Source organism: Lonchura striata, chromosome 6 (assembly GCF_046129695.1).
Source record: "Lonchura striata isolate bLonStr1 chromosome 6, bLonStr1.mat, whole genome shotgun sequence".
In the NCBI taxonomy this organism is placed as follows: domain Eukaryota; kingdom Metazoa; phylum Chordata; class Aves; order Passeriformes; family Estrildidae; genus Lonchura; species Lonchura striata.
The window spans coordinates 56,033,530-56,048,307 of record NC_134608.1 but is presented as its reverse complement, the minus strand read 5'-3'; the positions used below and the strand labels follow the sequence as shown (position 1 = coordinate 56,048,307).

At 36.0% G+C, this 14,778-nt stretch overlaps 1 protein-coding gene across 1 annotated transcript in view; it reads left to right on the top strand.

The window, feature by feature from the left end:
* SLC17A6 (solute carrier family 17 member 6) overlaps positions 1-7,488 on the top strand; it is a 29,352-nt gene extending 21,864 nt beyond the window's left edge. Inside the window, exons 9-13 of the mRNA XM_021528538.2 lie at positions 1,134-1,283; positions 2,491-2,623; positions 3,326-3,436; positions 4,903-5,030; positions 5,369-7,488. Of these exons, the coding sequence (XP_021384213.1) occupies positions 1,134-1,283; positions 2,491-2,623; positions 3,326-3,436; positions 4,903-5,030; positions 5,369-5,701 (855 nt within the window). The 3' untranslated portion in view covers positions 5,702-7,488. The remainder of the gene's footprint in view (positions 1-1,133; positions 1,284-2,490; positions 2,624-3,325; positions 3,437-4,902; positions 5,031-5,368) is intronic.
* Positions 7,489-14,778: the final 7,290 nt, after the last annotated feature.

Genomic DNA, 14,778 nt, shown 5'->3' with positions numbered 1-14,778 from the left:
TTGAACTCAGGAATTAACAGTTTTTGACTTAGTAAAAACATTGCTTAGTATTAAATAAGGAACTGAAAATATTACAGAGTAATTTTTTGATAGCTGAAATTTTTAAGTGTTATTGGGGGCCTGTCTCAGTTGATACTCACCAGCATTCAGTAGGGTTCATGGTTTTGAAAATCTGATGTGAAATTAGTTACTCTGAAGGATGTCCAGACAATTCTAATATGGATTGTACAATTTCTGTCTATTTTTTATTGTGGCTTTTTAATTAAACATTATTTTTTCAAAGTGATTATCTTGTATCAATAGTTCAGTTGCTTCTAAAATAATTAAGCTGAAATTCTTCCCATACCATCAAGTTAGATTTTCTGGCTGGCTTCCCATTAATTAAGTCACTTAATCCTTACCTCTCACTTAAGTTAATTTAATAGGTATACAAGGATAGATGTTGCACATACCTACCTATGGGCTGGGTTTTTTTGAGGAAAAGCCAGTATTCAAATAAATAATAGACTGAATTCAGCCTGAATTCTTGCTGAAGATTTTCAAGTACTTATCTGGGTATGGATCCTGTGTTTGGATCAACACAGATGGGTGGAAGCCTGGGCTTGTGGACAGGTGCTGGGACTCAGCAGGGTTGTCCATCTGTCTTTCTTTTTTTCTTTTTGCAATTTATTTTAAAAACACAATAAAACAAACAAAAAATATATTGACCAAGCAGTTTCAGCTGAGATTTGATAAAAAAAGAAAAGGTTGAATACTGCCATTAACATTTAAATGCTAAAATACCTGTTTGCAGTAAATCTGAAAGAAATAATGTAGTTAGTGTCAAATCTGTTTCATTACATACAACAACAATGTATTTTAAAGACATTATTATTTAAAGACATTATTATTATTATTATTATTATTATTATTATTATTATTATTATTTTGGTCTTATGACTGAGATAAAAGCACTTGTACATGAGTGTTGTGATACAATTGAGTATCACTGAGTTTCTCCATTTATGCATTTTGTAGTAACAATTATATGCTGTGCATATATGTGCTTGTTGGATCATAGCTAAAAAAAAGGGTAAGGAAAGGGAAGATGATAATGATCAACATGGTAACTGGATCCCCTTTCTATGTTTCAGAAATACAAAACACCATGGAGAAAATTTTTTACATCTATGCCAGTCTATGCAATAATAGTTGCAAACTTCTGTAGAAGCTGGACTTTTTACTTGCTGCTAATTAGTCAGCCTGCTTATTTTGAGGAAGTGTTTGGATTTGAAATAAGCAAGGTATGTAAAAAGAATGTGAAGATTTTATCTTAACTATGTAAATATCAGAGCTGTATTTGTAGTATTTATTAAGAATAGGAAAGAAAAGTGTTACACATCTTTGTCATGGATTTGCATCTTAAATCTTACTCATCCCAGTTCCTGTTTCCTTGACCAGCATGAATAAGTGAAGTAACAACTATGACAGGATGGGACAGGGAAAGGTGGAGGCAGGGTGAGATTTAGTGATGATTTACTTGGGGATACATTGCAAGTTAAGTGCTCAAAACCAGATCCTGCTTGGTGTTAGGAAGGTGTCAGCAGCCCCATTGCACTCTGTCCCTGATGCCCCAGGGGTTGCAGAATCCCACCAAAGCTTATAGCAAGCATTGACAAATGGATTTTTCCAGGTGCCTTTTAAAAAGCAGGGCCAGCCTGTTCTAGGCAGGACAGTATAATTTGTCACCTTTCTATAGGCACCTTTAATGTAGTGAGAGCTGCTCCCCCTTTCTCGTTTGGAAAGGAGAAAACTCGGTGGCAAAATGTGAGATTTAGGGGTGATCCAAGGTCCCATGTGATTCACACAAACTTTGGGTCAGACCTGTAAGGTAAATATGGGTACACACATATAATCTATTGGAACAGGCATCACAAAAGTACATCTGATTTTGCCATGCAAGCATAGCACTTGGAATACTACCAATGGATATTTAGGATTTTATCTTTCACTACACACAAAGTTTTTCAGACATATCTTTTGCCCAAATACACTTTGCAGCTTGGTCAGAAATCAAAGAGAAATGGCCATTGTGCATGTGATGATGATCCACAGGCAATTTGTTTAGGCATGTGAGGTTTACTGCAAAGCTGCACTAAACACCATAAGAAATGCAGCAATTCAGTTTTACACTTTTGGTTATGAATTTTCTGAAAATTCTGATGCAAGGACTATAAGTGAGGGGGGAAAAGCTTTAGCTTAAATATAAACTATGAAAAAAGTGTCATGGCATCAGGGGTTCTTAAAAATTCTCACTGCATTTCATAAAATAAAACAAAATAAAATAAAATCTTCAGATCACTATTTTTGTTCATTTTAGAACCCAACACTTTAAGTTTTAACACAGAATGTGACCCTGAAAAGAAATAATTAGCTGCTGAATGCTTCAGAAAATGAAGAATCAAAATTTTCTTATGGTTTATACTTCACTAATTATAATTTTAATTTTAGGTGGGTATTTTATCTGCTGTGCCACATTTAGTGATGACAATTATTGTTCCTATTGGGGGACAAATTGCTGACTTTTTAAGAAGCAGGCAGATTGTTTCAACGACTAACGTGAGAAAGATAATGAACTGTGGAGGTAAGTCTTTCTATTTTACTTAACAGTTTCTTGAAGGGATTTGATGTTCACGTTGTGTTCTGTATAGAATAAAGAAACAAACTGCACAGTTGTATGCTCTTAGGAGGCAATACTTCCTGCATTTTTTATGCAATGCAGATGCAGTTACTAAATAAAGTAAAACACTGGTGCTGTCATTAGCCATTTCCATATAGTTCATTGTTATTTGGAAACCATTTTGAGTATTATAGAAATAGATGAGGTTTTGGAGGGGAATTTGCCTACTCTTAGCTACTTACTCAGTTCTAGCTCCTCACCTAAACATCCTCTGCACTAAGAGAGCCCAGACAACTCCCTGAGATTGCATCCTCGACTTCTGAGGGGTTAAAGCCACTTTAGGTGTGGTAAGGGATGGGAAATTCACAAGCAGGTTACCCATGAGAGTTGACTGGAATGACTGAACCACATCACAAACGTTTATTTTCATCTTACAAATGACAGAAAGTGGCAATATATTAGCATATAAAGAGTAAAATAGGTATTATTTGAGAAAGGAAGAACACATGTTTTTTTAGAGTTGAAAGAAATACCTGATTGTATCCCACTCTGAAGTAATGTTTTATTTGTGTTCCTATGAATTATGAAATATCGTGGCATCCTAAGGCCTGCAGTATTTGAGAGGGAATTTAATTTGATGCCTGGTTTTATTTATTATTTCACCAGGTTTTGGTATGGAAGCAACTCTTCTTCTGGTGGTGGGATATTCACACAGCAAAGGAGTGGCTATTTCATTCTTAGTGCTTGCTGTAGGCTTTAGTGGATTTGCCATATCTGGTAAGATTATATTACTATTAACACTAAACTATTTTATCTTTAAGAGACAAAACATCTATCTTTGCTTTTCTTCATGGATAGTCATTAAAAAGCCCACTCACTTTGGAATTCCCAAAGAACATTATTTATGATCATAATAAAGGAATGTACAATGTATAATGCACAATCTATAGTTTGGTATTACAGCTTTTGTATTAGATTATTTCTGTTCAAATAATTCAATCTTTTCCATGTTCATTGCAGCAAATTAGGCTCTCTTCTCATTAAGATGCTAATGTACACTACAGATTTTTCTTGAAATCAAACATAGAAGACAAATGGACTTGTATTAAATAATAATACCTAAATCTACACATCTTTGTTTAAGTATTTTATTTTTTTCCACATTGTGCTGGTTATTGCTTTGTTAATATTGTAATATTTTTTTAATTTGGCACCTGTTAGTATTATATTATTTTGGGGCCTAATTACTAGAATTTCTTCTCTGAATTAAATTTCAGCTATTCCCCTTTCCTGCTGATTCATCAACCCTTTGCCTTTGCCTTTCCCTGCTCCAAACACAAGTCACCTGTCCTCCCCTTGTTTTCCAACTGTGATTTTAGCATCCTCTCCCATGCTGGTTCCTTATGTCTCACACAGGCTCTCTTTCATTTTGTGCCAAACATTAAAATCTCCTCTAATCAAATCTGTCCTTAATCTCATGTATTCTGCAAGGTATCATTCTTGCTTTGTACAATTTGGGAAGTGAATTGCACTTTCCCCAAGATGACCATATCATACTGCCTGCCCTTTCCATTATACTATCTCTATCCCAAGGTTTGGTTTCTGTTTTCACTTATTTAAGTACTTATTTTGGGAATAATTCTTTCTGCTTCTTTAGATTATTTAAATAGTTACTGCAGACATTTTCAGCAGAATCGTGCTGCTGAAAATGCAAGAGAACAAGTAAATATCTTTCAAAATTAATTAGTAATTTAGTTATAGATACTGTGTTTTCCCTCCAATTTAACACTGAAGAATAGAAAAGAACTCCCTTCTGCTGGTCTATGTGACAAAAAGTAAAATGTGGGCAATAGGAAAAGAACATGTTAGATACTGGAAGGAGAAAAGACTTGTTATTTACAGCATGAAATGGTTATGGAAGGGACTATGAAATACAAATTATTTCCCTGCCTAAATATCTTCTGGATTCTCTACTCCACACTGACACTGCTGGGAGGTTTTGGGGTTTTCTGAAACTGCAGTTTTGGGAGAAAATTAACCTGGTATCCCTCTAAAATATTTTCTTAAAAGGAAATGAAAACCCAGAGTCTCTCTAGGAATATTTAAGCATTGTAAGTCTTTTAGGGATAAAGAAATGCAACTAAGCAGCCAAAATATGTTCTAGTAAAAATGTCATGTCCCTTTTCTCAGCTGAAGTACTGCTCTGCTCTTGGTGTGAAAGCTCACTGACCTTTCTATTGCAGGATTCAATGTCAACCATTTAGACATTGCCCCAAGGTATGCTAGCATTTTAATGGGCATTTCTAATGGAGTCGGGACCTTGTCTGGAATGGTTTGCCCTATAATTGTTGGAGCAATGACAAAGAACAAGGTAAATGGAAATACAATTTTCAAATCTTCCTGTTTGATACAACTGGTTTCAAGAAAAAGACCTTTCTGTAAAACAGCCTGCCAGGATATCCATACTGGGTCTGGGACTTGCATCCAGGGATGCACGTTTGAGGCAGGCTTCACTATGTGCCCATTAGGTTGATGCTCTTGTGGGCTGATAAATTTTTCAAAGAAAGATGGCTATAAATATTTCTGAAACGGACACGTGAATGTTTTAGCTGTGCTATCACAACCTCAAGCCTTAATTTAAATCTTGCAGCTCAGAAGAATTAGGTAAATCTCTGTGCTACTCTGATTTAGCAAATTTCCTCTTTACAGACACGTGAAGAATGGCAGTATGTCTTCCTCATTGCTGCTTTAGTGCATTATGGAGGTGTGATCTTCTATGGCATATTTGCTTCAGGAGAGAAACAGCCCTGGGCAGACCCTGAACAGACAAGTGAAGAGAAATGTGGCTTTATTCATGAAGATGAACTTGCTGAGGAGACAGGGGACATTACTCAGAATTATGTAAATTATGGTACCACCAAGTCTTACGGTGCTACAACCCAGGTCAATGGTGGCTGGCCTAATGGCTGGGAGAAAAAAGAGGAATTTGTACAAGAGGAAGTACAAGACTCATACAACTACAAGGAAAGAGATTATTCATAACAAACTTAAATATTTGGTATATTTTGTAGTGTTTGTGATTAAATTCATTGTGATTGTTTGCACACAGAAATAAAATGTGGTATAAACATGTAAACACATATCAAACAGGAAGGTCTTACTGTAAAAAAATACATCAAAGTGCAATCTGTATGAGTTGTGATGTTATCACTTTCATTAGGTTATATTTGTTCTATAAACATTAGAGTTTTAAGGGTTTACTGGTCAAAACTATAGAGGCAAGTAGATACTTTAAAGTATACAAGAGCTAAAACTCATAATTACAGATTAAAGCACAACTAAGCAACCAAGTTGGCACATCTAATGCTCTTTTTAGAAAGCCAAAATTACTTGATCATTACAAATGCACTTATATATTTGTTACACTCTATTGAGGTTGTGTTGAAGACACACATTTACTCAGTGCAATGTAGGAGTTGTGTGTTTAGCCTAGGACAAGGACTTTCTTAGAGAAGAAAGGTTGAGTCCTAGGCGTTTACCAGGATTGATTCAGTTCCCTGAAGGGTAATTGCATCAAGCCTAAAGAACAAATAGGGCATATTGTATGTTTATCGTGGTTACATGCTGCAGGCTACTCTGTGATAAATAAAGGAATTATTTAGGAGTTTTATACTGAATGTTTGGGCACAAGTTCTTATTTCTATCCTTTACAGAATCTCATGAAATTATAGACATTGTCATGTTCTTCCCTGCATTTATCAACCGATATAAAAACAATATAAAATATTGAGTCTGACTTTGCTGGCAGCCTGGCAAATCCCTTTATCAAAAAACAAGCTTTATTATTCTATTCTTTGCAGTGCATTCTGAATTTGTACTGGTGTCTTTAGAAAGAGAAAAAATACCCCAATATAACATAGAAAAGAATATAGTCTTTTACAAAATTCCAAAGAGAAGTTTACTATGAGCAAATAGCCCTATGAAAAAAGATGCATTTGTTTTGCAGGATATTTTGAAACCAATAGAAGAAACAGAGAATAATTTAACCCTTATTCTTCCCTTAATAGCTTTCATATTTTTACACACTGTGCCACAATTGTATACATAGATATGTTTATTGAAGATACTGTAATTATAGAAAATGTTATTTTAGAAATCCCTGAAATAAAAGATGTATTTGTCTTTCAAGCAAACCTAATAATAATGGACACTGAATATGAGTAACAGAAAAACTCACAATAAACCAAAGTGGTAAATAACTAGTGTTGGGTTGAAAGAAGCCAACAAGCATCACGCTTGTCTTTTTAGCATAACTCAACAGTGACTGCAACATTAGTGTACCAAGCAATAAGTGCAATGCATCATGAAGTGCATAATCTTCTAGATGATATATTAACTTACATTTAGCTTGTTGTATATACTTGGGGTTGTTGGGATTGAACCAAACTGAACCAACTGAAATTAGCAACACCAGACCACTTCTTAATACTCTAAAATGACAACAATGATCCATTTCTTAATTCAATCAAATTAATATTATTGTATGTAATAATCCATTCTGGATTCTTGGTCTGTTCATTGTATTGTGCTAGTGATTGGAAACCCTGCTACCGCAATATACAACTTGAGGATTGTTTTTTCTCCTTTTTTTTAATGCAAATCATACCTTGACCTTAAGAAAAGAAGTATTTTGCTTTGTGCCTCAAAGTGATGTAAAACGTGACCATAGCTTTTGCTGTGTTTAATGAAAAAGATGTGGACTGTGTCACTTTTGTTGCTGCAAAAAAGTGTTAATAAAATGCTCTATTTATCCTTTTATATAAAAATGACCACTAGAGTTTCTTGTAATTTTTAGATGTGTTTTAATATAGACGACTAAAATTACAGTCTCTGCAGAACAAATTCTGCTATGGACATGGAGAGAGTCTCTCAGCTGGGAGCTCTGCCCCACACCCAGCTTTTTACTCTGCCTGTTCTTGCCTCCAACCATGTGCACGCCTGTGTGGGAGTTGTACCTGTCTCAGATTGTTTGTCCTCTCATGAGGATGGCTGACATAGATGTGGAAAAAAAAGGAGAAGTAGGATCAGTGTGAGAGATGCAGTGAACCTAGGAAGGACAGATTAACCTGTGTCAGCGAAAAAGATGGCATAGGTCAAAGAAAATTAAAAGCTACACATCGCTGTTTGTGGAATTTTTCCTTTTCTAGATTATCCAACAAGGCTCCTTAACTGAAACATACTACTTTCCATCCATTTATTAGATAAACCCCACAGCAATCAGTAACTTTAAGAAACCTTATATTAAAAAATAAGTATTTTTCTAATAAAATTTTTTACTTTTCAATAATTTTCTTTCATCAAGTAGAATAGTACAGAAACATCAAACTGAGCAAAAGGCTTCAGAACATGAACCAGAGGCAGTAACAGGCCCAGGGGCTTCAAAATTACTGTTGTATTTATTGTGATAAATGGACAGGTCAGAAATTACAAGCTAAATAAAAATCAATTCTTCTTAATTTTCAGTCTAATCTTACATGTTCTCTATATTGGAATTATTTAAATTATTTCCTTTCATTAAATATAGGTAGGGTTTTTTCTTAGCTTGAGACTTTTGAATGATGGTAGAGCAAAGGAGAGACTTTAATCCAGGCTTTAGACACTGCACTGTTCAGCCAGCTACATCTCAGTAAGGACCTAACAATTGCCTGTGAGTGCTACATTACTCAAGGGATCTCCACATTCTTTTTTTTTTAGCTCTCTGCTTCTGCTTTGGCTTCTTCACTTCCTCTTTCACTGGCAGAGCAGAAGAATCATTCTTTTGGGAAGGAGAAGGAGCATGATAGGTCTTAAGGTTTTTACTTCTTCACAGGCTCCTATTCATGTGAAAATACAGGAAGCAATTATCAGGAACATGACAGAAGGAAGAAGAGAAAATGGAGAACATAATTGGGTTCTTCAAAGACAAGCTCTGTCTGCTTTAGGGAAAAGGAGAGCTGGGGGGACATGCCCTTTCATCTAAGCCTCTATATTTCTTCTCGGTAAATAGGTTTATGTTTTTCTCTTGCTACTTCATTTTTCTAAAGTAGCATTGCTAAAATATACCTCTTCAGCCTCTTCTGAACTGTGCTCTTTCTGCTCAGAGGTTTCTCTTCTGCAGAGGTTCCCAGACTTTCTCTGCAGGCCTGTTGCACATGCATGGTGTAGTGCTGCTGTCCAAGATTGGAAGCACCAAGATGTTTCCTATCACCATCGGAGTAGGAGCTGCCTCGGGACAGGTTTCCTTATCTCCTGTTAATGGCCCACCAATGTCTGCCACATGGCTCAGAGATACTCTCCAGAGCTATTTCTGTTTAACAGGGGATCAAAAACCCACCACATGGCTCAGAGATAACTCTAACACTCAGAGATACTCCCCAGGAGCCAGTTCTCTTTAACAGGTGATTTGTGACTCAGAACAAAATCAGCCCATGGTGAGATGCCCCGCCCAGGGGGAGGAGCCAGGCATTCCCACCTGGATAAATCCAGGGATTTCTAGACAGAGAGGCAGCCTTCCCACAGGTTTCTGAGAGGACACAGCAACCACATCTGCCATCTCAAGAGGACTGCAGCCACTCCAATTTGGACTGCATGCTGGCCAGAGGGGTGTCAGGTTGTATTCTGACTTTGTCAGTGGTCTTCCTTTTGTATCATTGCATGGATTTTTGTCTTTTTCCCTTTTCCCAATAAATTGTATTTCTGGTTTTGCTTTCAAACCAGAACTGTTCCCCTTTTGGAAGTCTCAGAGGCTTGAATCACCTCTGTTTGTCAATCAGACCCTGTTCACAGTCACTTAATGGTTTTGTCTTGTCACCAATTTCTGTTCTGTTCCCCATCTGGTACTCCCCGCTCACTTACTATGTTGAAAAAAAAAGAAAGGAATTGTTACTCACATTTTTATTTATTGCTTGGTTATCTTTTCAACAAGATGAGTAAAAGGAAGGGGAGGAATCCAGGCTCCATTTAAATTGTTAGGAAAGATTGCATTTAGTGGGCTAGAATAACACTTCAGATGCTCATCTTCATGTCCTTAAATGATTCCATATAGACAGTATCAGTCAAATTGACAAGTCTCAAAATATTTGAATCTCCCTCAGTGGGATCCCTTCTGTTAACACATACTCTTTGTTGCAGAGATAAAGCTATCATAACGTGTTCTTTACTTTCAAAAGTGATCATGAAATTCAATTGATCAAATTTTAAAAAAAACTTGCCTAAGGGGAAAAAGAAAAGCCTCAAGGTAAAGGTTGAATAAAAGTTACAAAAGAATATCTGCAAATACGAATTAAGTTCTCTTTCAGCATGAAGCTAGGAATAGGAATGAGGGTGAAAGTCAGAATAAATGTCACAGTTCAAAGCTGTACCATAAGAATGATAACATCACAGTCTCAGTTGCTGCCTCTGAGAGATGAAATGTTTTGTTCCTTTCATGATAAGCTGTGAAGGAGTTTAAAGGCTAGTCTAAGTCTAGATTAACTACTTAACAGCAGCTTCTTTTGTACTTTTTGGAATTTGTCTGTGTCTTTTGCATGAGTAATTTTCATTGTGCTGGCAGATTTAAGAGTAAATAATCAAAGGACTTAGAGCTACAATCAGATATTTTAATTGGATAGCTATGAATATCCTCCCTATCCAGCTAGTGTGCTCATTCCAGCTGTGCTTAATGTCTCTTCACTCAGCTGTGACCCCCAGCACAGCAAAGAATGAAATGTATTATCTGTTTACTTATGAGACACTACAGAAGCCTGTGTGCTTAGTTATACTGAGGTCAAGTGCTTAGAAAATATTTGCCATGTTTGGGAATTAGTGTTCAAAATGATTATTGGCAAATGGCTTTTTGGTAAAATTTTAACATTAGAAACATATAATCCTTGCAATTTTTGTTTCAGGTGAAACAGTTTATTTCAAACACCACAGGTGAGATGTCAGAAAACAATACAAAATTACATTTTTAGCAACAGTTTAACCTGTGACAGGCTCTTATCTTTAAGAAAGTAGGTAAAGAATAAGTATGGAACAGACTTAAAGTCAGGCATAAAATGCATGGATAGATTGGGAATTACGGGAAATAAAGCATGGTTCTGATTTTTTTTCCATCTATCTCAGTCATACTGACCCAATTAAAGACACTTCTCTCTCATTTTTGTACAGTGAGGACATTTACTTTTGAAAGGGACAGAAATGAAAATCTAAGAAACCACAATTTCATTTTCAGGGAAATTATTCTAAAGGACATTTTCGTGTGTCTTTGTGTTTCACATGAGTAAAAAGTAAAGGTAGTTTTCCAAAAAGCATTTTCTAGTTCATTTATTTTCTTGACTTAGAATATTTTTATTAGCCTAGAAACTTACTCATACAATGCTAGCCTTATGCAACAGTAATTTACTGTTTATATCACTAAATGTAAATACTCCACATTTTATTTAGAATGGAATCCTTTGGGCCATCAGTGGCTTATTCGTTCTTGTGCATGTATTTAATTTGAAAGGAGACAAAAACTACTTGACAGAAAGCATAGAAGCTGAACTAATTCTGGTTGTGTTGAAATAGCAGCACAGTTTAACATTTAACTATGGGCACTCGTTTAAGATCAATTCCCTAAGTTCAGTGTGACACTTGGGAGAACAGAGTGCTGTTCCTCTGTACCAATACCCAGTTCTGTTCCCTGTGGAGGCAATGTGTTTTGGAGGCACTGATGTCACTACAATGAAGGTAAGCCAAGTTCCTCAGAATTGTCCCTATTAATGGGTGACTAGGCACTCTGCAAGCCCTGAAATTCTGTTCTGGAGGTGTCACCACCAGGTAGGAGAGTCCCACAGGGCTTCTGCTCACTAGAACCCGCTCTGTGCTCCTTTTTAACGGAACAGAAGGAACAGAGAAAGCCCTTCCTATACATTTCCCTCAAATTCAGAGCTCCAGGAATTTGTTCATTGTCTCTTAGAATGAAAGCTTTTTTTCCACAGGACTTAACTGCGATGTTTAAGAGCAATTTGTGATAAATTAAACTACTTAAGTTTACAATATAGCCCCTATATCAGCTGCAGTTAAAAATGCTCTGTTGTCATCAATCAGATGCACCATATGACCAGAATCAGACTGCATCTTCTCTAGCATCCCAGAAATAAGAAGTACAGTTATTTAATACCTCTAAGAAGTTTTGCTTCTGTTTTTTTAATAGCTTCATAATGTTCAGTCTGGAAATGTTGGAATAAGAACAAAAGGAAATCACTTAATTGGGGTGGCATTCAACCACCTCAAGTAAAACATCATCCCCTTTTCCTAGTAACTTGCTAGCAATCCTCTGCCTCAGCCAAAACACATTTGTCAATTAATGGAGCAAGCTTTTTTTTTTCATTGACATGAACTATTTTCTGTGTAATCAATTATCCAATTATTTTTATGTAAACAGCAGTGCCCAGTTCCCAACTCACTGCCCAGCAGACCAAATCTGCAAAGTGCAATTACCAGCCCACATTTATTATTTCAGCTTCCCTTGATTCCTTAATCCAGAGCACCATATTTGGACAGCAAAATTTTGCCTCTAATCTGTTCATATGCCAATCCTTCCCGTGGTTGGTAAGAGCAGCCATAGTGGTCTACATCACCCATGAAGTCTTTTTCATGAGGATTCTTTAGGAGATGGAACTCTGCACACAGAAAAATGTTTGTGCCCTTGAGTACAATGAAGTGGAGCATGTTTTTTTCAAAATTTCAGTGGACAAATGTAATGATTGGACATGCTGCTCTGGAGTCCAAATATTTCACTGCATACTTTCAAAAATTTCAAGGTTTTAAGTATTGCATATCGATTTAACTGTCTAAATGAGTAATTATCAATTTCTGAAAAGTTTGCTTCTTATTGTGTGAAAGAATATTTTCATTTTTTCATGTATGTTGCAGAAACAGGCAAAAGGGGACAGGGATATGTTGATAGAAACAAAGCAGCAGGGTTGCAAAGAGATAGTCATGCAACTTTGGTAGAGCAGCTCTGTTCAGGTGATTCAGGCTAGGTTAATAAGTATAAGTGCTCCATACATTTGTAATTTAAATTTTGGATGATTTCATCTATGCACATTTTTTAATGAGATAACACAAAATGAATAAAAAGTCAGGCAAAAACCCAAGTAACAAATCAGTTTGAAAATGCCTATCATGAAACTGCTGAACTACTTTATAAAGAACTTCTTTCTTCAAATATTTGGGTCATTTTTCCTAGCTATTTACTTAAGAATTAAAACCTCTATATACATTATAGTAAATGTAGAAGAAAAACCCCTTAAACAGACAGTGAATCATGTGCAGCTTAGTCTAAAAAAGGCAACTCCACAAGGAGCCACTAGAGTATAAGAAATTTCACTTATTTGTAAATTCATGAGAGACACAGTTAGTCAAATCCAGGCAATGAATGGTTCTGAGCAAATGGGGAAAAATTGTACATACTGTACAACTGACAAAGAACAGTTTGACATCCCAATACTGAGAAAAGTACTGAATATAAAATAAATAGTAACTGAGAATATAAAAATATATTCTTCTATTTCACAGTGACCAATCTAGTGGTGAAGTATACAGTTTGAAGGTGTTGCCCTTTGTTTCAATAAAGAATGAAATGTTTGCAAGCGCGTGAATTGTGTTATCTTTCTCTGAGTTGCCTGCCCATCTTTTACTTAATAATATCTCTTTTTTCAAACAGCTGTTTTTAAAGAGAGAATTTGGCTACTAGCTCCATTTTGTGAGTGTATGAAAACTAGCAGTGTGGCTATTATTATATTTGGTAACATCAAAGAAGAGCTGGCAACATGATGTGCCATACTCTCCAAAGTGTAGTTGTGTACTTCCAGCTATTCACACTGCTGCATGCTTTGAGATGTGTCTCAAACCTTTATCTCTGATTCCTGAAGGTTGCTAATCTACCCACTCTAGGTGAGTTGATTGGATCCAGAATATACAGAATATATACTAAGAACAAGCACCATAGCAGGGGGGTTGGAATGAGATGACATTTAAACCCAAGCCTTCTCTGGTTCTATTATGGGAGCTTGACATGACAACTATTATGATTTTCCTTTCAGTAAGATTAATTGCTTTCAGGATTTTCAGATCACATTGGTATGAAGAGAAATATTTCCCTGACTGAAAATTTTAAACAGAATTCAACATCAAATATGGCAAGTGTGTTGAGTTTCATTTTAATTCTCTCATGAACACCTCTTTCTGCCTGTATCATAAAAGCCTATTAAACCAAATCTTTCTCCCTTTTCTCCATTTCTAAGTTTTCTGTCAGAATTCTGGCATAAAAAGGCCTTGTGAATAGATAGCAATCTATTTTTTATGTCCACCACCAAAGTTAAGCATGCACATGTGACTTTTTCTCTGTCCCCCTAGTCATATGCTCTGCTCATATAACAAATCTGGCATTTGGAGGAGAAAGAATTAGTCACTGAGCAATGAGGGAGAGCTACGGATTCTTTACAAAAGCTCTGCCTTCAAACCATGTGTCTGCTACTCATCACTCCCTTCACATGAGAATTCTAAAATATGTACCATGTTTTATGGCAAGTTGCCTTTCAAAAAATAAAATCCTAATAATGGGCACTGTCTAACAGCTGCCCCATGGTTTGGAATACGAATACTGGTCCCAGTGGAGGCAGATGAGAGGACAAAATACAGATCAAATGGTGAAAGGTTATTAGCTTGAGACATGTATTGCCAAAATGTATCTTGGAGATCTTTAGGGCATAGCTGTCCCATTGTGTGTACATCCCTGGTTTACTGTTGGTTGGGTGCTTTTTAATGTACAGTATATCTAAAAACAAGATTACATATTTATTATATATTGTTAGACCTGAAATAGCATTTAGCAATCTTTACAGAAGGTTATGAAGCATAGTAATAAAGAAAATGTCATTAGTATGTCATATGGCATGACCCTGAGATGAGCTCAGTTGGTGAGATTATTGCACTAATAACACCAAGGTTGTGAGTTTGATCCTCATAGGAGCCATTCACTTAAAGATTGGACTTGATAATCCTTTGTGTCCCTTCCAACCCAAAACATTCTGTTAATATTCTGAGAATGTTTT